Source organism: Galleria mellonella, unplaced genomic scaffold (assembly GCF_026898425.1).
Source record: "Galleria mellonella isolate WM207_F2 unplaced genomic scaffold, CSIRO_AGI_GalMel_v1 utg38, whole genome shotgun sequence".
Classification (NCBI taxonomy): Eukaryota; Metazoa; Arthropoda; class Insecta; order Lepidoptera; family Pyralidae; genus Galleria; species Galleria mellonella.
This window is the reverse complement of record NW_026442090.1, coordinates 2,689,475-2,717,272: the sequence shown is the minus strand read 5'-3', so window position 1 is coordinate 2,717,272 and position 27,798 is coordinate 2,689,475. Positions and strand designations below refer to the sequence as shown.

The following is a 27,798-nucleotide window of genomic DNA, read 5'->3' as shown; positions in this document are numbered from 1 at the left end:
GTATCCAGAATGCGGTCGTATGGTCAGTGTCTCTCCCGCGGCATACTAAGTTAGACTTAATATACTTAAATTATTTATTGTCAAAATAATGCGTGGGTTAAAGATCTTAGAAAAATAAACAACATGATAATAAAATATAGATAATAAAATCGAGAAAATAGACTGTAGATCTATTGGAATTAAAGTCATATTATAATTCGTACAGTGTTATTTATATTAAAGAAAAATGGTTTTTGACTTTACACGAAGACAGTGGCTTACTATAATCGTTATATCGATAGCAGACTTCTGCAATGCCATCTGTGTAGCGTTGCAGGCACCGTTTTATCCTTTAGAGGTAAGTTTCATGCCGCATCATTATGCCGGCTCAAGAACCCAGCGACCCGGAGGTAGTTGCCTCCGGAGATGCAGCCGGGGTAAAGGGGTTTAACCCGAGACCCCTACCTCACCCGCCTACACTACAAAAGGCGGGCAAGAAGACCCGATGATGATGATGATAGATTCCTCCGCTGACAAATAGTATTAATTAGTAGTCATATAAAAAAATATATATGTCCGGTATGGTAATAGATTTTTAGTAACCATACCGTTTAGTCAAAATCTGAGAGGTAATTTTTAAATGACGCAATCTAGTAATAATTTTCCAAATGACATCAAAAAGATCGAGGTTCTCAATTCGGTTGCAATTTTTATTTTTTTATTTTTGTTACCTCATGATTCTGTCAGTTGTGAACCAATTTGAAACTTTTTTTGTTATCTAAAAGGTTGATAAACTTTTAGATTTGTCCAATAGAAATTTTATTAAAACCAGTTCCTTACTTTAGTTTTTAGATCAAAATAATTAGTTTTGTCACATTTGAAATTAGTTTTATTTTTAGTAGGACACAATTTTTAATTATATTATTGTAAAGATAAAGCTAAATATATTTGTATACATATGTGCACAGTAGGTAAAAAGACATACTGGTTATTCATTGATAGATTTTATAAATCTAACATGTTTTGCTGACAATAGCGTGCAAAATGTTCTTCCAAAGACAGCGGCAGTTTTAAGTGCCTTACATAAAAAATATGCTTTTTATCTATTTACGCTTTACAAAATATATTAATGTTATTTATAGATATAGTATATAATTAGTAATAAGCCCATATTTAATACAGTCTGTCTGTATACCCTACTGCTTAGGACGAAATTTGTTAGAGATTTACGCCTAACATTGAATTATATGTGACGTCGTCACATTGTCACATGTTAAAAATCATTAAATTAGTCGATTATGGTTTTTATTACAGGATGCTGGCCAGGATAAAAAGTAACCTACGTCCTTCTAGATCCGATCATTTATAGCAAATTTCATACTAATTATTTAAAGCATTAAGGCGTTATAAAGTCACAAATTAGATTGAACAAGATTGTGTCCATAAAAAAACCGACTTCAATTGTAACAAAACTAGTTTCTGTGTTCTAGAAATTTCATTTACATCCATTCAGACATTTAAGTGTAAATGAATAACAAACATACAAATATTTTTACAAACCTTCTTATCTTACGAGTACTTTACAAATGTATTGATTACCTTTTATTATTATTATGAAAGATTGTGTCCCACAAATAAAAAACGGCTTTAATTATAACAAAATCAGTGATTTTGTTCTAGAACAAACCGACTGTGATAAAATTTCTATAGCACCAATCAGTCAGTATATGCTTTCAGATAAAAAAGACATTTTCCGAATCGATTTAGAACTGACGGAGTTATGAGGTTACAAAAAAAATACGGCTGAATTGAGAACCTTCTTCTTTTTGAAGTCGGTTGAATAAACAAACTCACTTTCACATTTCTAATATTAGTAAAGATTGTCTGCATTGTCTCTGATCTCTTAAATCAAATATCAGGTTTAATACGCGTTCGAAACAGTTTAGAAAATAGATTTTCTACATCAGCTCATAATCAGGTCATTCCTACTGCTCTTCATTTGGATTTAATAATAATAATAATTCTTTATTGCACTACAAACATAAAAATATACAATATTAAATAGATAATTCAAGTGAGATACAGTTGCATAAAGTACAATTTACAATTTTTACAATTTATATTCCTAGAGAAAAAGTCTACATTACTATCAGTTCCCAAACTAGGCCAGACTTTTAGTCCCCAAGATACAGGATCTTGGGAACTAAAAGTTTTTGTTAATTACACTTATATTAAAATCTTTCCTGTGCACTATACTTAATTCAAGTTTGAGAGAGAAAGAAAAGAGTATTCTGTTAATAAACTGAATATTTTTAATATGGGAACCTGGATTGAAAAACGAAAAAAAAAATGAGAGAATTGGGTGCACCGTGTCAAAATTTTTTGTCGTATTTTGATCCACGTTTCTTAAAGGGAAATGTCCGATTTCATTAATAGTTAGATCTTTTAAAAGGGTGGCAATGATTTAATATTTATGTACAGATAACAAGCAGACTTTCTTGAAGAGGAGTCATAATTATTATGTAAATAACAAACTATTATAATGCAAATAAAAACATTGCAAGTGATGCGTCATTTATTGACATCTATGACTATTTAATGTTAATGTTATTTATATTCACATATCTCCGTCTATTACACCAAATCTCCATTCAGACTGTGCGCCTATGGAACTCGCTACCACCCTTTATATGGAACGCCCAGTTCTTAGCTTCGTTTAAAGGACAAGTCAATATCCTATTTTCTTTCACTGTCATTACTCTTTTCTTTATTTATTTTATTTCTTTATTTCATTTTAGTAGATTCGTCATATCTCGTAGTGTGTGCTATGTATATATTTATATGTGTATGTATATGTAGAATATATTATTTGTTATAATATACAATATGTATTTGATGTTTTTGAGCATTATACGTAAAAATTATTAATTCACTGTTGCGTCACCTACCCACTTCTATATGTTTTCGTTTAACCAAAGGTTGTCTGTAAGAGATTGCCCTAGGGATAAGACCGCCTTTTGTACCTTTATATGTATATTTTAATCTGTACTTCATGCTTCATATGTACTGTATTTCAGTTGAATTTTTATGTTGTTTATTTTTATGTATTTAGTGCAATAAAGAGTTAAATAAATAATATACTATTTACATTCATCAGTGGACAGTTTGTGATGGTCCCCCCTTTGTATGTGCACCCTAAATAATCTAACTACCCTCTAAACTAACCTACACATGGAAAACCTACAAAGCCTAAGAAAAGCCTACGAAGGCTTAACCTAATGAAATCTATGAAAATCCAATGAAACCTACTCTAAAGAATGGCTTATCACCCTCAATATAACCCCATACCTATATTGCCTTATACACCCCAAACACCCTATGAATCATATAAACCCTTACAATAAACACTTAATATTGAACAGATCTTATAGTAGAACACTTGATCATCTGGCCAGATAAATAAATGTGTGATCGTCTAGTAATGTAGGACCCGTTGTGTGTGTAATAACCAAAAGGTTCTTTAATTGGTATATGATAGGAGTTAAATAATGAAGATGATTGATAAATATTTAAGGATTAAGAATAATTAATGAATTATACTCATAATTCATGTAACTAGGAAGTTAGAATATAATATATAATTTAATAGTAAATTACAGAATAACTGTAATAATAAAAAAAATGGGGGAGCGGTCGGGCCCCTCACACGCCCGGACCAGTGGAAGACTTTCCAACTATCTATAACTCTTCCTCCAAAAAGGTAGGGAAGGGTATTACTATTTATTAATGCACTCTGATGGTAATAAGGGAATGAGTATTCTCAGTTCCAAACCAAACATAAGTACATTTACTTCAACATTACAGTGGCTCCACCAGCCCCACGATGCTTCCAGTATAAATTAGTGTTTGCCAGAGGCAAACGGATCTGAACTGAAATCCCAGGATCACTCCGACACGAGAGCTTACTCATGGGCGATGACCCTTTCAGTCCTATATGGCGACATAGAGATCACCCACTAACAGTACGAAACTGTTTCCCAGCGTCACCCTGTTACGAGCTTACTCAATGGGGGTTTCCCTTCGGCTCCACAAGAGATCAGACCAAGAAGCGAGATCACCCAGACACCAGAACCTACTTTGATGGGACATAACCCTTCGGCCCTATAATGTGACATTAGAGATCACCTGTGAAGACAGTCCGATAGAGATGAAGGTTTGTGTGATAGGGGATACCTTCCACACCCTGGAATTGGCCAAGCCATATAATGTTGATAATTGCTATATCATAACATAGCATTGTCAATTTAATATTATTTACTTAATACCAAGAATACTCAAGGTTCAAGTTACATCTGTTGATTAGGCCAGAGCCTAAGAACGAGTAGTCCAACCCATAGGTCGAGAGCTACTAAAAGTAATGAGTGCTATTGAATGAACTATAAGTCCAGTCAATTATATATAATATTATTGTTGATTAACCACATTGTGAATTAACCAATTATTTATTCAGAGAGATATATCTAAAGGAACTATAAGTCCTTTAAAAGACACTGATTAATCACAAGTTAACAACGTCTCGTGAAATAACCAGTTGGGTTTTCTATAAGTTTGAGGACACTAAGTCCAACAAGCTATTATTGTGTTGAGAGTAATAGAGATCTTTTGTAATATTTGTAGAGGTTTGATTAATCACATTGTGAAATAATCAGATTAAATAATTATGTAGCTTTATAGAGAGGACTATAAGTCCTAATTGGTTGTTGTCATAAGTACTGATAAATTACACATTAAAGTGCTAGGTCAATTATTATATATAGGTATATAGGAAGGACAATAAGTCCTATTTGTGTATGTTGTAGTAGTAGAGGCAATATATTGCATAATTATAATGTGAAAGATATAGATTAAATATATATTTGTATAGAAAGGACAGTAAGTCCCATACAATTATTGTAGCTGTACTATAGTTATACTATATCTACTTCCTTTTAGTGTCTTAGTAAACCTATTTACTAAGAGGATTTCTCAGATAAACAAGTGTTTTAGTGTTTAAATCATCATGATTAAATCCCTAAGAAATTAGGTCTTTAAATAATTATCATATCATTTAAGTGAAATTTCTCATATAAATAATTCCAATATTTCCCCTACAGTTATTATAAAATAACAGAAAATTATATAAATTTTCTATAGACTTAGATATAGAATCATAACGTGTATAATCTCCTTTTGTTTGACATCTGTCACATTAATGACGTATTGAATGACGTATTGATGTATTGAATTGAATTTTCATTATCTATCACATCTGTCAACGTAACAAATACTAGCAAGTTTGTTCATTTGTATTTGTTTAATATAATTAAATATAAAATCATCATATATCAACCGTAATTTACAACTAAATTATCAGTGATATAAATAATCAAGGTTTACACCAGTAATAATTAATAGTATCCAGTAATGCTGCAGTTTTATATTCATATCAGTAGCCAAGCTTACTTTCAAATTCAAGAATGAACAGAAGATTAGAAGTTTAACATTCTTATTGCAATTGTACTTGCAATAATATATACATACAGTACTAATTATCAAGAACATTCCTCAAATACAAGTGTGGTGAAGATTTCCCAATATGCTATCTATTTGATTCCTAACCTCTAATGTAAATTTATTAAAGAAGTGAATAATCAGTGTTAGTGTTTGCTTTATTAATATTTAAAGTAATTGTCCTAACTTGATATTAATAGGTTCATATCTCCTTGGATACAGCCCAACATATACAACTAACTCGATAATGAAATTTATAAAATACTAATATTACATTTTACTACTTGTATATCTCCATTCTATTCCCATAAATATTCAAAATATGTATATTAAATATAAATCCAATAAAGATTCACTAATATTAACCCTGTCTGAACTTGTCTAGTCAATATAGCATGAACAAACAACACACATACAAACCTTTTCGCCATGACAACTTTCTTCCTAAATATGAGTAAAATAATATAATAAATAGCTCACACTTGTCATTTAGTATTAATTTTATACTGTACCTCATACCTAGTTAAGAGTAATTATTGACAGAGAATCATTTGATAATTTTATTACCATTAGGAATTAAATCCACACCTATAATATCAACATAATTAAACATTATTAGAAACCAGTAATACACACAGAATTGTTATTATCAGCTTGTTTACTACAACAAAATCAATATTAAAGTTTATAATAAATCAAGACAAAATATCTATTTAAACAATACAGGCTTGTTTACCATAAACACCCCACAGTCACATGAATTTATCTAGTAACACAATTAATAATGTATTAAAAGTATTACATCCACATAAAATCACTTACAACAGTTAAGCTGTCTCTTTGTACATCTGGTGTAAAACAAATCCCCACATGTAGTCATGGATAATCAAATATAGACTAAGAATCATTAATCTGGTCGACCGAGTAATGGTATAAAAACACTTCACCATGAAGCGTTAAGTATGAACAGATATTCCAAACCAACACTGTAATAGTGTAATAAATACAAATATTTCATCATCATCATCGTCTCAACCATCACCAACCCACGTCTGAACACAGGCAATTTCCACCGACTGACACAAGGAACGGCCCCACAATACACATAAAACAGTCACTCCAAACAATGGAGGCAGCCCACACCGCACTTGCATTTACAGGGTCGCCACTCAATAACCTCTCTCTCATCAATGGCTGTTTCCCCAGCAATGAGACCAGACCATAGTCACTTTAGTCTATTATCCTCAATAAATAAATACTTTATAATAACTAGATATGAAACTAGTTAGTATTGTAATAGTTCAATAGTTGATTCAATAAGTATTTTGCAAAACTGGACAATTAGAACATTGAATCAAATTGATGAAGTTCTATCAAACGACCATATAATTGGATTTTGTATATGAGTAGAATAACGTAAGTACGTAAATTATATTGATGTAAACTTTGTTCAAATGTGATTGCATTTAACGATATACGCATTACTTAAAGGTATATGGACTCGTCTAAATACGTATTTTAATAGTTGTTGGGAAAAATATTAAGTATAGACTTTGCCTGTGATCACAGTCAAAAATCTAACTACGTAGTAATAAATGGAACAAGCTCACCGGATTCTCCAGTCTTCTATTGATTAATTTCACACACTTAATCGATAGTGATACACTAAGATCTCAAACCCCTTCATCGATCCAGTCCCTCCTCGATCTATATCCCAGTTATTTTTCTATTTTATGGCGCAGTTCCTTAAAACACGACTCCTGCGCCATTTTTTTTTTCTTTTTTTTTTTTTTTTTTTTTTTATTGCGCAATTCCTAAAAACCGACTCCCGCGCGCCCGCCGATCCGCCGTCCCTCCTTTTTTTTTTATTTCTTTCTATTCTTTCTCTAATAACGTCATAGATTATGTCACCGAAGGGTAGATATTTCAATAATCAGATTTAGCCTATTATTCGAACTGAACTTTTCTTCAAATTTCATTTAATTATATGTTAACGTATTTTGGTATTTTCTATTAATTTTATTATCGAATTTATAAAACTTTAAAGGCTCTCATAAACCTTATTAAACTGTGTTGTATGCATCCTTTTTACACCTGATGATAAAAGGTAAACTATAATTTGGTTATATATAAAATATAATATATTTTTGTTTAATTTATTTAATTTTCTTGTGACATCTACTACACTTTGGAAACACATCAAAGGAGTTTCCCTTCTGTGTCAATATTTCATATATGGTAACGTCTTCTCTGTATACTATTGTGAACCTTGACTTTAAAGTTTGTTTATATCAAATAGCTCAGCCCTCGCAGCGGCCACCCACAGGAACCCCTGTTTCTTTTCTATGTACTTATGGTATTAAACCTATTGTACTATAGGTGAACCGTCACATCCGGCCCCCTAATTATCAAGGAGTTTACCGGATTGATAATTACAAATATTCTGTTGCGCTCCCCCTCCTCTCTTGAATCTATTTCCCTATAGGCGAACCGTCACAAGCCTAAATAGAAAACCTAAAGCGAAATGAAGTGGAAAAATCTAAGCATTAAAATGTAATAAATGCAAAAAGAAGAATCCTAAAATAATTGTCTAAGTGTAAATAAATGATTAAATAAAATCCCAAGTACATATATTCAATTGCAAGCTTATATAAAAATAATTTATCACCACCGGCCCCCCTGTCTGACAAATTTTGCACGGCCCCCCAATTTTAAGACTCCTATAAATATGTTGCATAAAATAATACAAACGGCCCCCATAGTTTAAAACTCTTATTATAAGAAATTCCTTTAATATACTTAAATTACCAATGACTATTTCTTAATACTCTCAGAAATAACATGATCAATAAGTTTTATAATAAAATATTATGTAACCCCATTAGATAGGTAGATAGACACCCCCCATCGCCTCCTCCAAAAGATCACAACAGCAAACCCAACATAAATACAACCAACTATATTAGATACATCAATTAATTTAATTTGTACAATAAATTATCATTTAAAAGATACAAATGTCTTGTGTTATGTGCAATTACAAAGAGCAAAATAAACTAAGTGTGCGCAACATCTAAGTATGTAAAATGCTTAGGCATGTAAAGAGTGTATATGTATAAATAACCTACAAAATCTCCCTCTGATATAAGTATAAAGTTTTTTTTTTTTTTTTTTTTTTTATAATAAGTGTCTAAGTCAAAATAAGCGAATAATCAAATAAAATCTGAAATATAATTGTAAAGTGGAATAAAGAAATTATGTATAGAACCATAAATAAAATATTATAATAGCATCCTAATAAATTGTTGGAATTAAATTTAACAACATGAAAACATCTAATTAAATTTTCAAATTTAGGTAATCAAATAAAGTAACTAAAGGCCCTAACTAACCTTAATGATATTTTATGAAATGTCTAACTTTCAATTTGAAACCCCCTATAAAACATTATATAAGCTATTTAAACATCTTAGGATGATCAAAATCAAATCATAATTATTTAATATTTTTTTTTTTTATTTTTATATATATATATATATAATCAATGTCACTGCATCATAAAAGTTTATGAAATAAAAGTCAATAATTTCCTCAGAAATAAATAATGTCATTAATTCATCTTAAATAATTTCTTTCACAATAAAAAGAATTTAATAAATTTTATGTATAAGTCATTATAGCATAATTATTGTTTATAAAATTTATATAATGTTAAATTAATAGTTCAGTAAGTATTGAGAATTAATGAAGCAAAAGAATAATAAATGTGTCTTATAGCATAAAATTAGATCAATGTGAACTGAATATAACCTAGTAAGCTATCCTCACTACTATTGTTATGTACCTATTAGTGTAATACTTAATATTATTTACTCAATTGATATAGAGTAAAATAAAATATAAACCAAATCATGTAAATTTGTTGTATAATTGACTCCAATAGGTAACCACTGAATGAATTTGATAAATTAAATCCTAAGAACATGAGATAACAGTAAAATAGGCTATTTACCTATAGACATAGAAATCACGAAATTAGGTCCAAATCCTAGATCTATGACGGTATAATTATTTAGTCATAAACATCAAAGTTGGTTTTGAGTTATACTATTAGCAGATATTACTGTTTAACTTTATACTCCTTCATATTTTAATAACCAATCCCTGAAGTCACAAGCTCCAATTGTGACCAAGTGTTCTTATTGATCTGATATGTAAATAGCCATGAACCAATTATATCCTGGTCACGGCACCAATTGTGATGGTCCCCCCCCCCCTTTGTGTGTGTACCCCTAAATAATAGCTACCCTCTAAACTAACCTACACATGGAAAACCTACAAAGCCTAAGAAAAGCCTACGAAGGCTTAACCTAATGAAATCTATGAAAATCCAATGAAACCTACTCTAAAGAATGGCTTATCACCCTCAATATAACCCCATACCTATATTGCCTTATACACCCCAAACACCCTATGAATCATATAAACCCTTACAATAAACACTTAATATTGAACAGATCTTATAGTAGAACACTTGATCATCTGGCCAGATAAATAAATGTGTGATCGTCTAGTAATGTAGGACCCGTTGTGTGTGTAATAACCAAAAGGTTCTTTAATTGGTATATGATAGGAGTTAAATAATGAAGATGATTGATAAATATTTAAGGATTAAGAATAATTAATGAATTATACTCATAATTCATGTAACTAGGAAGTTAGAATATAATATATAATTTAATAGTAAATTACAGAATAACTGTAATAATAAAAAAAAAAATGGGGGAGCGGTCGGGCCCCTCACACGCCCGGACCAGTGGAAGACTTTCCAACTATCTATAACTCTTCCTCCAAAAAGGTAGGGAAGGGTATTACTATTTATTAATGCACTCTGATGGTAATAAGGGAATGAGTATTCTCAGTTCCAAACCAAACATAAGTACATTTACTTCAACATTACAGTGGCTCCACCAGCCCCACGATGCTTCCAGTATAAATTAGTGTTTGCCAGAGGCAAACGGATCGGAACTGAAATCCCAGGATCACTCCGACACGAGAGCTTACTCATGGGCGATGACCCTTTCAGTCCTATATGGCGACATAGAGATCACCCACTAACAGTACGAAACTGTTTCCCAGCGTCACCCTGTTACGAGCTTACTCAATGGGGGTTTCCCTTCGGCTCCACAAGAGATCAGACCAAGAAGCGAGATCACCCAGACACCAGAACCTACTTTGATGGGACATAACCCTTCGGCCCTATAATGTGACATTAGAGATCACCTGTGAAGACAGTCCGATAGAGATGAAGGTTTGTGTGATAGGGGATACCTTCCACACCCTGGAATTGGCCAAGCCATATAATGTTGATAATTGCTATATCATAACATAGCATTGTCAATTTAATATTATTTACTTAATACCAAGAATACTCAAGGTTCAAGTTACATCTGTTGATTAGGCCAGAGCCTAAGAACGAGTAGTCCAACCCATAGGTCGAGAGCTACTAAAAGTAATGAGTGCTATTGAATGAACTATAAGTCCAGTCAATTATATATAATATTATTGTTGATTAACCACATTGTGAATTAACCAATTATTTATTCAGAGAGATATATCTAAAGGAACTATAAGTCCTTTAAAAGACACTGATTAATCACAAGTTAACAACGTCTCGTGAAATAACCAGTTGGGTTTTCTATAAGTTTGAGGACACTAAGTCCAACAAGCTATTATTGTGTTGAGAGTAATAGAGATCTTTTGTAATATTTGTAGAGGTTTGATTAATCACATTGTGAAATAATCAGATTAAATAATTATGTAGCTTTATAGAGAGGACTATAAGTCCTAATTGGTTGTTGTCATAAGTACTGATAAATTACACATTAAAGTGCTAGGTCAATTATTATATATAGGTATATAGGAAGGACAATAAGTCCTATTTGTGTATGTTGTAGTAGTAGAGGCAATATATTGCATAATTATAATGTGAAAGATATAGATTAAATATATATTTGTATAGAAAGGACAGTAAGTCCCATACAATTATTGTAGCTGTACTATAGTTATACTATATCTACTTCCTTTTAGTGTCTTAGTAAACCTATTTACTAAGAGGATTTCTCAGATAAACAAGTGTTTTAGTGTTTAAATCATCATGATTAAATCCCTAAGAAATTAGGTCTTTAAATAATTATCATATCATTTAAGTGAAATTTCTCATATAAATAATTCCAATATTTCCCCTACAGTTATTATAAAATAACAGAAAATTATATAAATTTTCTATAGACTTAGATATAGAATCATAACGTGTATAATCTCCTTTTGTTTGACATCTGTCACATTAATGACGTATTGAATGACGTATTGATGTATTGAATTGAATTTTCATTATCTATCACATCTGTCAACGTAACAAATACTAGCAAGTTTGTTCATTTGTATTTGTTTAATATAATTAAATATAAAATCATCATATATCAACCGTAATTTACAACTAAATTATCAGTGATATAAATAATCAAGGTTTACACCAGTAATAATTAATAGTATCCAGTAATGCTGCAGTTTTATATTCATATCAGTAGCCAAGCTTACTTTCAAATTCAAGAATGAACAGAAGATTAGAAGTTTAACATTCTTATTGCAATTGTACTTGCAATAATATATACATACAGTACTAATTATCAAGAACATTCCTCAAATACAAGTGTGGTGAAGATTTCCCAATATGCTATCTATTTGATTCCTAACCTCTAATGTAAATTTATTAAAGAAGTGAATAATCAGTGTTAGTGTTTGCTTTATTAATATTTAAAGTAATTGTCCTAACTTGATATTAATAGGTTCATATCTCCTTGGATACAGCCCAACATATACAACTAACTCGATAATGAAATTTATAAAATACTAATATTACATTTTACTACTTGTATATCTCCATTCTATTCCCATAAATATTCAAAATATGTATATTAAATATAAATCCAATAAAGATTCACTAATATTAACCCTGTCTGAACTTGTCTAGTCAATATAGCATGAACAAACAACACACATACAAACCTTTTCGCCATGACAACTTTCTTCCTAAATATGAGTAAAATAATATAATAAATAGCTCACACTTGTCATTTAGTATTAATTTTATACTGTACCTCATACCTAGTTAAGAGTAATTATTGACAGAGAATCATTTGATAATTTTATTACCATTAGGAATTAAATCCACACCTATAATATCAACATAATTAAACATTATTAGAAACCAGTAATACACACAGAATTGTTATTATCAGCTTGTTTACTACAACAAAATCAATATTAAAGTTTATAATAAATCAAGACAAAATATCTATTTAAACAATACAGGCTTGTTTACCATAAACACCCCACAGTCACATGAATTTATCTAGTAACACAATTAATAATGTATTAAAAGTATTACATCCACATAAAATCACTTACAACAGTTAAGCTGTCTCTTTGTACATCTGGTGTAAAACAAATCCCCACATGTAGTCATGGATAATCAAATATAGACTAAGAATCATTAATCTGGTCGACCGAGTAATGGTATAAAAACACTTCACCATGAAGCGTTAAGTATGAACAGATATTCCAAACCAACACTGTAATAGTGTAATAAATACAAATATTTCATCATCATCATCGTCTCAACCATCACCAACCCACGTCTGAACACAGGCAATTTCCACCGACTGACACAAGGAACGGCCCCACAATACACATAAAACAGTCACTCCAAACAATGGAGGCAGCCCACACCGCACTTGCATTTACAGGGTCGCCACTCAATAACCCCTCTCTCTCATCAATGGCTGTTTCCCCAGCAATGAGACCAGACCATAGTCACTTTAGTCTATTATCCTCAATAAATAAATACTTTATAATAACTAGATATGAAACTAGTTAGTATTGTAATAGTTCAATAGTTGATTCAATAAGTATTTTGCAAAACTGGACAATTAGAACATTGAATCAAATTGATGAAGTTCTATCAAACGACCATATAATTGGATTTTGTATATGAGTAGAATAACGTAAGTACGTAAATTATATTGATGTAAACTTTGTTCAAATGTGATTGCATTTAACGATATACGCATTACTTAAAGGTATATGGACTCGTCTAAATACGTATTTTAATAGTTGTTGGGAAAAATATTAAGTATAGACTTTGCCTGTGATCACAGTCAAAAATCTAACTACGTAGTAATAAATGGAACAAGCTCACCGGATTCTCCAGTCTTCTATTGATTAATTTCACACACTTAATCGATAGTGATACACTAAGATCTCAAACCCCTTCATCGATCCAGTCCCTCCTCGATCTATATCCCAGTTATTTTTCTATTTTATGGCGCAGTTCCTTAAAACACGACTCCTGCGCCATTTTTTTTTCTTTTTTTCTCTTTTTTCTTATTGCGCAATTCCTAAAAACCGACTCCCGCGCGCCCGCCGATCTGCCGTCTCTCCTTTTTTTTTTTATTTCTTTCTATTCTTTCTCTAATAACGTCATAGATTATGTCACCGAAGGGTAGATATTTCAATAATCAGATTTAGCCTATTATTCGAACTGAACTTTTCTTCAAATTTCATTTAATTATATGTTAACGTATTTTGGTATTTTCTATTAATTTTATTATCGAATTTATAAAACTTTAAAGGCTCTCATAAACCTTATTAAACTGTGTTGTATGCATCCTTTTTACACCTGATGATAAAAGGTAAACTATAATTTGGTTATATATAAAATATAATATATTTTTGTTTAATTTATTTAATTTTCTTGTGACATCTACTACACTTTGGAAACACATCAAAGGAGTTTCCCTTCTGTGTCAATATTTCATATATGGTAACGTCTTCTCTGTATACTATTGTGAACCTTGACTTTAAAGTTTGTTTATATCAAATAGCTCAGCCCTCGCAGCGGCCACCCACAGGAACCCCTGTTTCTTTTCTATGTACTTATGGTATTAAACCTATTGTACTATAGGTGAACCGTCACAAGTTATCGGCTGATATGATGATGATGATGATGATTATACTATTAATTTATGGTAATGTTAATTAATTATAATATTCCAAGATCGTACATGCTGGAAATCTTTAATATCGCTTAAATAAAAAATAACACTATATAATCTTATCGATGGTATAGTGTCAAATGCTTGAAGTACAAAAAAATATTATTTTTGAGAGAGTAACTACTATATTTTATTTGAATATAATTTTACTTGCTATAATTCTATTATTTTCACTCACTTTAAATTAACAATAACAGAAGTTTGAACAATAAATATTCTTCAAGAATATTTATTGCCTTTAAACTTATGTTAATAACATGTTCTGTTAACAACATATGTGCAAGAGGAGGAAGGGATTGTTAGTAATGCGAACTACTAGTCCCATTGCTAGTAAAATACCCTGTCAGATCGACCCCCACGTGGTCCCCCTGGAAACCAACTTGCTGAATTCCAGGTGTTATCATCGTGATGGGCTAACTGACCTGTCTTTTCATCCTCACCTATCATCCCTCACTGGTGCCCCGCCAATGTATACCATTAGCGGAGGCGGATTTCATTATCATCTATTAAAAACAAAAAATAAGTGAAATGATATTTTGAACAAAAGAAAACAAAATTATAACCCGATTAATATTTATAATCTATTTATTACGAATCCCAATTAAACGAATGCGAATTTCTAGAAAGTTACCGATTTGTTCGTAACTAGTACGGAATCGAACTGGAGGCCTGTGATAGGTGGCGAGGTCGCCACCAAGTCACCCGGCGCTAAACTCTCGTATAAACGATAACCCTATTACGAGTGCCACGTTCCGTTCTAGTATGTTCAACTTCTCGTGGTATCTTAGTATCTATATATAGAATCCTATATAAATGACGTCACAATATAATCGTTAATTGATGTAATCCTATACCTACTATAATATTATAAATGCGAAAGTTTATAAAGATGTTTCGATATTTAGATATTTGTAACTCAATCGCACTTGAATGGTTTAACAGATTTGAATAAAATTTGTTACATAAATGGATCTTGTCCTAAATTGACACAAAGGTACAAAATATATACTGTACATAATGATTTCTACATCAATTTCACGCACGCAAAACCGCTGAATTAAGCTAGTATTTCTTTAATTGAGATTTGTTTGTACAGAAGTAAGCATTTAAATATTTGGAAATTATTACACAAATTGACCATATTCTAGGTCAAATCTACACAGGCAAAGCTATATTGTACGCAGTATGTAATAATAAGTACCCCTTTATATATAGATATTTTTGACCAAAAATATTCTTGTTTTTTCACCAATAATGCAAAAGAAACAATTTTTTTTTATTTGTTAGGTTAAACCATTTTTTTTTTCGTACTCTAATTTCGTTAATATTTTTTCCAGGCGGAGAAGAAGGGTTGTACGGCAACAGAATATGGTTTGGTGTTTGGTATATTCGAATTAGTTGTATTTATAGTCAGTCCCATTTATGGGGCTCACCTGAACAAATTTGGGCCCAAAGTGCTCTTCAATGGAGGCATACTCACTACTGGAACCTGTGCCATACTCTTTGGGTACGTATTGGTTTAAGACTTCATGTATTTTCAAGTAACATATGCACATGTACATATATATCGTGTGATCTTGACACAGAATGGGCCACCCCTTGCATTTCTATGAGTGTCGTAAGAGGCGACTAAGGTAACTTAATGGTAGAGGGATGAACAGCAATGTCTCTCTTTTAACATCACCAAAGCCTCACTGCGGTTACTAACCCGCCTGTAAAGCGTGGATACTACTTTTTTTTTAATGGGTGATAATGGAATGGTAACCCCACCCGCGCTATCGGTATACACCGGCGGGCCACCAGTGAAGGATGATAGGTGAAGATGAAGCAGGTCAGTTAGCCCATCGTGACGAATTCTACAAGAATTGTTCACAATGGTTTTCAGGTGGAACCACGTGGAGGCACCTAATAGGGCAAATTGCTAGCAATGAGGCTATCAAACTCCATTGCCAACAATCCCTTTCCCCCCAAGTGGCAACTACTGGTAAAACCTTCCATATAGGCATGTTTAGTAGAAGTTCAGTTAATAGCTGATATGTTGATATGTACTTCACTACGGACATAAGTTCTATGATAGACATGACAGAAGACACATATCTTTCGTTTTCCAAATTGAAACCCAACATGCCAACCAAGTGGAACAGAGGTACCCAAGCAGAGAACATTTGTATAATGGCTCTTTTCGGCATTTAAATGCAATAAATAAAATTCGTCATTGGATTGTTATCAATGCATTCAATTTGTTTATCGGCGCCGTACAAAAAAAATGTTTTAAGCCGTGAACTTTAACTTCCTAATCTATACCTTAGTCAGTTTATGTACAACTTCTTTTTCTTGCTGAATTCTGTTTTCCTGTTTTCATGTTGTATAAATTTACAGGCTTCTAGATAAAATTGAGGGTCACATACCGTTCATAACCTTCAGCTTCATAATACGTATCGTTGAGGCCATGGGCAACGCTGCTTTTTTGACAGCATCCTTCGCCATCATCGCTAAGGAGTTTCCAAATAATACCGCCAGCATGTTTGTAAGTACTACATCTCTTTAAAAGCTCAAATTAATATTTAACAATTTAATTTACAAATACATACATAACATACACTTCTGATAACGCATCACTTCATTATTCACAAAAAATATATAATAATTCTTGTTTATGAAGGTAAGTCGCATAAAAACCACGACTGCGTTTTGGTTCATGCTAGTGCATGGCCGTAGCTAGGGTTGGGGGGGGGGGGGAATTGCGGGGTAATGCCCTACCTTAAAATAAAAGGCCCCAAGAAAATTACATAGAGTGGCTTTTTCGAAATTATTTAGTTATGACTTTTGCCTTACCAGAATGTTCTTTTGCCTTACCTTAAACTTGGGTCTAGGTAGGCCTCTACTAGTAGGATACAAGAAATGGATATAAAGTGACAGAAGTGAGATGTAAATGTTACTGAGTAAAACGTTAAATAGATGTGATATATTTGAAATTGAGACGTATTACTTCTTTTGCGTAGACTAGTGTAGGCTGGTTATTATCGTTTCTTTAACCTACAACAGAAAGTATTTAAGCATTACAAAGTAACTGTAAATTATCTGTTATAATTTGTATTATTCGATAAACTGTCATAATGACAACTACAAGTAAATAAAGACGAACAGATTTCGGGCCCTAGCTGTGTATACTTATTTTTTATTTTATTTTTTTGTATTTAAATATAACGTATAATTTTTGTTAATTTAAAAACATCTAAAAACAGCAAATACTGACAATTCCATCTCCTATAGATGCGTTATCTTATCTTACTAAAATAATAAAATTTTATTTAGACAATGATGTGGAAAATATTTAAATATATATATATATATATATATATATATATATATATATATATATATATATATATATATATATATATATATATATATATATATATATTATATTATAAACTATAATAAATATATTATATATAAATACCGAAGCAATAATTTTTAGAAATTTTATCTGTCTAGCTATCTGTGTATTTATTCTGGCATGAGGCTAAATCTACTATACCGAGTTTTATGTATCTCATTTAATTGTGCTCTTTAAGGTCTTATTTAATATATATGTACATATCTCTTATGAAGTAGCGGGCATAAAGCTAGTCATTTCTTATATCAGAATTTGTACACTCTCTACTGTTAGGACGCGCGGTTATTATGAATTCAAAGTTATAACCACATTTACATAAATAAGTGGAGTATAAATTAATAATTAAAATAAAGATGTGACATTGTAAAGAATCGAATATAAATGTGCGGTACTTATTTCGTTTAATACACTCTTATTATTATCATTTTCGAGGCGAAGTTATCGACAAGCGAGGCCAAACAGGTCGAGAATCCGGAGTCGCGACACACGACAGGAAGGATGTCATGTACAAAACTTGTCTTGAGCGTCCTCCCTACTTAATGTACAATAACATTATATTGTAAAAGCATTAATATTCACTTTGGAAAATCTTCAACTAGTTGTAATGTTGTACCGAGTATTATAACCCAGAACTTATACTCATTAATTCAACGGTCATGTCACACATATATATAATGTATTAGGAGTAAAGTTACTTTTACAATATCAAGTTATAAAAAAATAATATACTACCAGACTGTAGGCACTTACTTTGATAGGTCCTTATTATATTTTTATGATTTTTTTAACTATAGTAATACCTATATTCGCCAAATTTGTAGTGGAATGGGAAATTAGAAATGGACTATTGATGTGTTAGGATTTCGATGATAACGCTCTCAATTATAAATATAATACAATATAAAGTATTCTATAGCGTTGTTACCCCAGATTTCATACAAATAGAACGTAAGTTCACTATATACCATTCATTCATAAATTCGATTCAAGACTAATTCTTATCAAACAAAAGTCTGTAACGTCTACCTATAATTACTTTTATATTATTGACCTAAGTTAACATAGAGGTCATTTTAAACAAGTAGTAAATTTTTTTTCAAGTTTATTTCATTAATAGAATAGATTACGTACCGTTTATTAATGCCACACATGAAGCCTTATCGATAGGAGTATAACGACATAAAATATGTATAAATATACTAAAAAGATATTGTACTGATACTCAAATAGACACTCCCACAATTCACCATCAGCAATCTCTCATAGAACAAATAGGCATATACTTATATAACATTTGTATATATACTCTACTTCAATACAAATAAATGGAAAAGTAAATAAAGATATTACAGTGTGCTTTCAGCATAAAATAAGCCACGCCTTTCTTTCCCGTGGGTGTCTTAAGAAACGACTAAGGGAAGGCGAGGGATGGAAAATCTAAAAAATCTCCAAAGCCTAGCTGCGATTGCCAATCCGCCTGTCAAGCGTAGCAACTACTGGTGAACCCCCCAAGGGGGATGCTTATGTTCAGCAGTGAACAATTAAAGGCTGATATGATGATGATGAAACAAAGGTATAATTGACCCCATTTGACCCCATACTAGAGATTTCACACAAAAATTCTCTGTATACCAACACACTTACGCACTCCGATCTCTGTCTATATCACATTTCTAACCCCAACCAGCTGAGGGGAAAGGGATTGTTAGCAATGGAGACTAAGAATCCCATTGCTAGCAATATACCCAACCAGGTCGACCTCCTCAAGGTTCTCCCTGGAAACTATCATAGTTAATTCCTGATGAATTCATTATGATGGGCTAACTGGCCTGTTTTCATTCTCATCTATCACCGTTCAACGGTGCTCCGCCAGCGTATCCCGTTAGCGCAGGCGGGGTTACCATTCTATTTTCACCCATAAAAAAAATGTATGTTTGTTTGAAGTGTGAAGTATAGCAGAAAAATTATAGGGTTTGAAGACACTATATATACCGTAATGACTACCATTATTAAGTATCGCCTATAGACACGAATAGCACGTTCATCCTCTTCTCTTTCATGAAACGAAATGTAAACTTATTTACCATTTTATGTTGCTTAATAAAAATATATTTTTTATTATTCTTTTATTATAACTACAGTTACACTAACCAAACATGTTTACATAAAAGATACCATAATTATTTATTCATCACAGAAACATCTATTTTATTGAGTATTAGGTACTTTTTGTAAAAAGACCAATATTTCAATGAAGTTACCACGAATAACATAGATATACTAATATTGAAAATGTATATGTATATGTATGGTGTAAAACACATTATTTTGAATTTATTTTTAACTTGCTTCTACTAGGTTATATTGACAGACCAGGATAAAAGTAACCTACATCCTTTCCTTTACACTTTACGTATAGTAATTACAATATATTTTTTTTATTTGCCGTCTCGCGTGCATGTACATAAAAAATACAAACAACTTGGTGAACATATTGGAAAACTGTGTAATAAATTAAAATAAATAAAAGAACTAAGATATTCACAGAAAGTACTGCGCTAAAGTAATAGACTCCGATATTGCTAAACTTATTATTACAGGCGTTACTGACGAAACACTACCATAATCGAAATTTTCAAATCATTTCGAAATTATAAATCTATTAAAATAATATTTTTTATGCAACTTTGAATGGCCAAGGTAAACAAGTTTACCAACCACCTGATGCCAAGTAAAGTATTCAATTCAATTAACAGTCACTTATTAGACTGTCTAGTCAGTCCAGACATAAACAACATCATGGATATCACGAAATACACTTCGACGCCCATGATAACTATTGTGTTATGCCTCTACATTTTTTATATGTAAAATACTGTATGTTTTATGTATATATATATTTGTACAAAAAAAATAAAGGCGAATCAAAAACTTTTGCAAATCACTTAAAATTAATAATAAATGAACATCTGTTATTCAACAACTTTACATGTCATAAAAACGTATCTATTTATTTATATAAACTAATAAATACTATTTCAATAAATAAAGCTAATCACAAAAGTACTGTCCTGTGTCTTCGTATTAAAAACAATTGAATCGATTCTGGGGCGTCATTGCTCTAAATTTAAAAACTAAAATTAAAATTTTTATTTGATATCATAGCAAAATTTCTATTTAAAAGAAACTAATATGAAATAATCATCTAATAGATTTAAGTCAAATTTATTATAAATGTAGTTTGTTATTGTCCATAAAACAGTTATTTCGTGAAATTATTAAATTAAAATATAACTTTAGAGAAATGTTACCTTAGAATAGGCCGCATGTCGGGGAAGATGATATAAAACCTAGAGCTTAGATCAGTGGACAGAGACAATCTACATCTATTGAGTTAAGGCTAAGGAAATAAGTATATAATGCCTACAATTTTTTTTTTCTTTATTCGGTGATTCTTATTTATAATATCAACTAAATATTGTTTCCAGGCCTCATTAGAAACATTCTTCGGCCTCGGCCTTATAGTAGGTCCTATGCTAGGTGGGACGCTGTACAGTTTGGGTGGTTACACGTTACCATTTGCTGTGCTCGGTTCAGCTTTATTCTGTGCCGCCGTAATGAGCTGCGTTGTGCTGCCGAAGACCCATGACGATGAAGATGTAAAACCCACTGGCCGTGAGTATTTGTCGATGTTATTTCACAATACCTTCATCAAACCTACTAACTAACTTGATGCACACTGTCAAGTCTAAATTACTTTATTTTTACTTTCATATAAACCTACCCTGACAATAATTATTACATATAAAAATAGTGTACATGATCCATCTGATCTCGAAAATCTCTAAAATTAAATAGAAATATTTTTTTTTTTACCTAAACTTAGTACCAAAAGTATTTAAGACTAAGTAAGTTACGTACTAAGTAAAAAAGCAATATTAGCCGTCAAAAATAGATAAAAAACTTCGAACAAAAAATATGTATCAAATCTATGCAACTGATTTATAGAATATAAAATAATTAGCCTGTTAATAATAGCTACCGATATATTGAATAGAGGTATATTATTTATAATCTTACAATGCTATGAATATTAATTGTTAGTGGTTACATAGATCCATTTTCCAATCTCATTAGTATGAGGGCCGTGTCGACTCTTAAATAACTTAATGATTACTTTTAATTAAAATGTTAGATATTAATTGCAATAATGAAAAACGGCGCTATGTTTTTAAAGAATATATATTCACCATCGTTAGGGGCATAATTTGACTAAGAATTCGACATTTGATGCTCCATCAAAAAATAACTAGCCATAGTAGTCTATGAAAAATACTCTTTTATTATATTCGGTAGTCAATAGTACATTATTACGCTTACAGCGACGATGCTGGCCCTACTGCGGATCCCTGGCGTGTTGTTAGCAGCAATAAGCATCATGAGCACAAGTTTGAGCATCAGTTTCCTGCAGGCGACGCTAGAACCACATTTACGTCAGGTAAAGTTAAAGGGGCGCCGACTACATAGGTGCTCGGGGGCTTTAGCATGCATAGGAAGTAAATAGCGACTATAAATACATCTTCCTTGAGCGATACTATCTCATTATCGCCATTGTTATATAACGTCTCTTTCATATTTCTTACGTATATCACCTAACAATTAATAATTAATAACAAACTGTTAAGCCACAACAATTTTGCTATATTCTGGTCTACTGTTCATATGGCATATGGCCGTCAATTCAAATGTATTTTTTGTGAGAACAAGAGGAAAAGAGAGAGAGAACATTCTTTATTTGCGTGTATAGTACATGTATTTTGATTAACAATAATAATATCGCGAATACAGACAATTGATATGACTGCAACAAAGCAACCTGATTGTTGAAAACAATCTTATAAGATACAGTTGTTGTCATTCGATTTATTTTCCAATTTTGACTAGTATTTTCTAAATTAAAAGATTTTCTTTAATCTGATGCTAAATGAAATAATTTATTATAATAAAGTTTTAAAATAATATAGTTTTTTTTTCTAATTACTTCAGTTCCAATTCTCCCCTGTTGTGCTGGGCCTGATGTTCGTGATTAATGGCGGTGTGTACGCCGCGTCCGCGCCGGCGTGGGGCTGGCTGTGCGACCGGCCGTACGTGAAGCAGAAGCACGTTACCGTCGTCGGATGCTTGTTCGTGTCGGCGGGGTTCCTACTTATTGGACCGGCGCCTTTCCTCCACTTACCAACGTTAGTAGCTTTTTCTTTTCAAAAATTTTATAAACTTAATGATAATATTAACAGCATATAAAAGGAAAATGTACAAAAGTCATCTCAGTGCCCATGTGCTGACAACCCTGACAATAATGTAAGTAATGGAGACTGAGAATCCCATTGCTAGCAATATACCCAACCAGGTCGACCTCCCCGCGGTTCTCCCTGGAAACTATCATGGTTAATACCTGATGAATTAATCATGATGGGCTAACTAGCCTGTTTTCATTCTCATCTATCACCCTTCACTGGTGCTCCGCCAGCGTATCCCGTTAGCGCAGACGGGGTTACCATACCATTTTCACCCGTCAAAAAAAACCCTGAGAACCCCCGCCCCTCGACGTTGATGGCTTGACAGGAATTGAACAAGTTCTTTTATTTTGTATTGCAGTGTAACATGGGTGATAGTAGTCGGCTTGGTACTACACGGGTTCGGTATGGGTTGCCAGCTGGTGGCGTCTTTCTCGGACGCGCTCAGTACTGCCATGTAAGTATTTTAAGTAAGTAAGTAATTACCACAACATGATTTTTTTCTAAAAAATATTTATATAAATAAGTTATAATATAACAAATTAATTATAGTAACATAATATAATAACAATATCTTTTTTCTATTTCTCTCCCTCTCTCACACATTTTAGATAAATAATAGATACAGATATAGAATAGAGTATATAACTAAGTTAAATATTACACATATATATATTATAATTCTTAGTTAAATACTACCTACACAGATGGAATGCAACTTTGTTTTCATACGACCGTTAAAATTCAGTGTAAAATGACTCAAAATGCACAGTAACATGTTCAACTCCATGAATTACTCTGACCACAAATCAGTGTGCATTTGGGAATTTACTTCGACACGCCCTAATCGGATTATAATGAGACTTTTTCCTAATTTGTTGAATTCTGAAACGCGATCTTAATTTTTTTTTTATTTATAAAAATTACAAGCAAACTATGCGTAAATTTACATGTAATAATCAAGAACATATGTGATGTAATTTATAATACTTAATAAATAATTAATAATTATAAATAATATCTAATCCAATATTTTTACCGTACTTTTAAACGGCAAATAGGCTGATTGATTATTTGTAAAATAATTTTTTATCTTAAATTCTCAAATCCATTGATAAACACTTTACTGACCACACGTCCCGATATAGAATGAGGCACACTCCTTTCGCGTGGTTGTCGTAAGAGGTGACTAGGTGATTTAATGATCAAAAGATGGGCAGCAGTGACCAAAAGTAGTTAGTAACCCCCATACTTAACAGGCGGATTGGCAATCACAGTTAGGCTTTAGAGATGTTTTAAGATGGACGCAGCTGTCCATTTAAAGGATGGCAACTATTGGCAAACCCCCCAAAGGGGAGGCTTATGTTCAGCAGTAGACAGTTAAAGGCTGATATGATGATGGTGATGCTACGCCTGGTAGGTGGATTGATAACTGCTTTTGCTCACTGCTGCCCATCTTTCGATCATTAAATCACTAACTAAATCCCCTTATTGAAAAGGCCTATATTCAACGGTGCATATATTATGTACTCATACTATCGTAATACGTAGATTTTCACAAACTGCGAACGGATTTTAATACTTGATGGCATTCAGCACTGATGATACAATACAAAACTACCTCACACAATATTTCTTATCTTATTAGTATATATTTATTGTAAAAATCCTATTTTCAGTGCCAGAGGATTACCGAACTCTATCGAAACCTACGGCCTCGTATCAGCTATGTGGACTTCCACATTCGCTCTTGGCGCATTCATCGGACCCACCGTCTCAGGAGTGCTGTTCGACTCTATTGGCTTCCAAAACTCAACAATCTTCATATTTTTTTTGCATCTACTAGTGGTAAATATTATATCATAATTTTTTATTATATTATACTTTATATAGATAAAAATAATGACAGATCTGTGATTTGTACTACTAATGTATAGTTAAATGATATAACCGTATTTATTTATCAATTTATTTTATTAATACTTTCATGTACACACTAACAATACATACAGAGACATGGCAATGAAAAGCAAATGTGTAAAGGCGAGCTTAACTGTGCAAGAGTTCTCTTCCAACAAACCCAAAGTGAATTAAAGCATCAATATGAGATAAAACTATAAACAATAAAATAGAAGGAGTATAGTAACATAATATATACAACAACAACAAACTGTATTCTGAAGAATTGTGTAATATGACAGTGGCGATGGGAACCGCCACGCTCCATTATCGACTCTGAATTTATCCTCATACATGGCGCACAGCACAATTTCTAAAACGTTTCATTGTTACAAAGACTATAGTATGAAACATGTACACTTGTTTGTCATCTTTGTAGTGCAAAAAACATAGGGTTTAAGGTATCTTTAGGTTTGGTAACATACTAACCATGCAGGCGTACATAGATTACTCAGACGGTACGGTGACGTCTGCGATTTGAAAAATTTACCTAACACACTTTTTAGTCATTTTGACGTCGTAACCCTAAAATGACTAATAAATGACGTATTTTTATAGCCACAGACTTATTTTTGTTAACCAGGTAGAGTACCTTTTTCACAAACTGGACCATTTGCTTCTTTACTACCATCATTTTTAATTTATTTGGCAAATAAGCTGATGGCCCTCCTGATAAAAATAAAATTACCATCGCTTATTGACATGAATATACCCTCATAGAGTACATTTATGTACCCTCATACGTTACCATTCCTGAGAACTATGTTGTTATGTGTCCGTATCCTGTAATTTAACTAAACTATAGTTAATACAATCCAAAATTTAGTTATGTAAGCACAGCTGCTTTATAGTAGACAGAGGTATTCAAGCAGACGACTTTTTTATTAAAAATATCTCCCTAAGGTTTCTTCAAGGACATCAATGCGCGCGAGACACCCCTATTGTTGCAGCCATTCGTGTTTTTACCGTGTGTTTGCATGACTGTGTTTCGGTTTGAAGGATGAGATATGACGTGAATTTACGGGGTATAGAGGAATAATACCTGAGTCCTCAGGAATGGCAACACATGGGGGGTATCATGGGCGAAACAGTATACTTTGTTATATCCATGGTACTGCTCATGTCTATAGGCAACGATTACCACTTTCCATCAGGTGAGCCGTCAGCTTGTTTGCCATTCAAAGTTGCATAAAAAAGGCATTCATAGACTACAGTGACCGTTTACCATCAGAGGGGTTATAAGCTTGTTTGCCACCTTCGTGTATAAATATATATTTATATTTTATAAATTTACTGAATGTACTTTCCAGATGCTAATCGTACTGTCATTCCTGTGGACATGTGAGCGTTCTTCGAAGATAGACGTGTCAGCTTCGGCCGGTGATCTTCTGCAGCTCGACGGTACACTGGACGAGAGTGTGCTTATTGGAGAGAAATATATGCCGCCACCGAGGGTTAAAAGGTAAAAGTTTAGTTTTATTATAAGAATAAATACTTATAGTTTTATTTTACTAAAAGCAGAGGTAGGACATGGTAGTGAAATTATTGGGTACTAGAAGTATAACCAAAGGGTTCTCAAAAATGCATGAAGGTTACTATGGGTTGATATAATACATTCTGTGATGTTCATGGTACTGTTCATGTCTATAGGCGACAGTTACCACTTTCTGTCATGTGAGCCATCAATCTGTTTGCAACTTTATCTTGTACAAAGGTTTTCTGGTTTTAGCATGACCAAGATAATACAGTGTTAACGCTCCTTTTCCTCCTTAGATATTCTAGGACGTCACTAACGGAATTAATCTCAATACATCAGTGCAAGACAGAGAAACTTAAAATAAATCCCTATACCAAACCATATAGCCAGTATGGTAGTATAGAATTCTCATCTTATAAAGAAAGTCCCGTGTCCATCAACGACGTTGACGCACTCTAAAGGTAATCATGTTAAACTTTTTTAGCATGCAGAAATCGAAGTCATAACCTAATTTCATTTTAAAGGAAACTTCTATTGTTGAAAAAATAGCATTTTCCAAATAAAACAATTTTTTTCATCAACTCTGTATATATAACAGAACACACTGTGGTGCTCACGATGACAATTCTCACGTGGATTAAGTCACAGATCAAAAGTATTAAATAATAAATAAAATTAAAATAAATAAATATGCTACAGTCGCGGCTATGGTATCAGCGTGGAGAAGTCTCGTCCTCCGGCCATGAACAGCCTCATAGCGTGTTCCAGCTTCAAGAACCGGCGCAGTCCTTGGAGCCAGCGGACTCCTCGCTACAGGCCCACGTACGGAAGTCTCGACAATAGATTCAGAGGAATCTATGGCACATAAATATTGAACATAGTCTTTAATTTTAGTTTATTATCTGTTAATAAACTAAGTAATAATATGCAGACAATAATATCGTTTATCTGTATAAAGTTACTATAAAATATATTTTTATAAATATAGATTTAAAATATAGAATTAAATGTATTATAACATTA

At 32.2% G+C, this 27,798-nt stretch overlaps 1 protein-coding gene across 2 annotated transcripts; it reads left to right on the top strand.

Moving 5' to 3' along the window:
• On the top strand, positions 1 to 27,798 carry LOC113522574 (MFS-type transporter SLC18B1-like). Of its 2 annotated transcripts, none has more exons than XM_031914031.2 (10): positions 1 to 337; positions 15,983 to 16,152; positions 17,025 to 17,172; positions 21,534 to 21,720; positions 22,428 to 22,543; positions 23,092 to 23,285; positions 23,701 to 23,796; positions 25,019 to 25,187; positions 26,609 to 26,760; positions 27,072 to 27,249. In XM_031914031.2, exons 1-10 carry the CDS (start codon positions 227 to 229, stop codon positions 27,232 to 27,234), a joined length of 1,506 nt encoding a protein of 501 aa, XP_031769891.1. In that variant the 5' UTR covers positions 1 to 226; the 3' UTR covers positions 27,235 to 27,249. The 2 variants fall into 2 exon arrangements, with proteins under 2 accessions (XP_031769891.1, XP_026764108.1); XM_026908307.3 differs by lacking the exon at positions 27,072 to 27,249 and adding an exon at positions 27,475 to 27,798 and having other exon boundaries at positions 4 to 337.

Excerpts from the sequence above, each read along its gene's own strand:
- LOC113522574 (XM_026908307.3), top strand. The coding sequence starts at position 227 with ATGGTTTTTGACTTTACACGAAGACAGTGGCTTACTATAATCGTTATA. Across the intron at positions 16,153-17,024 it reads ACCTGTGCCATACTCTTTGG|GCTTCTAGATAAAATTGAGG; the intron begins GTACGTATTGGT and ends ATAAATTTACAG. Across the intron at positions 21,721-22,427 it reads AGATGTAAAACCCACTGGCC|CGACGATGCTGGCCCTACTG; the intron begins GTGAGTATTTGT and ends TTACGCTTACAG.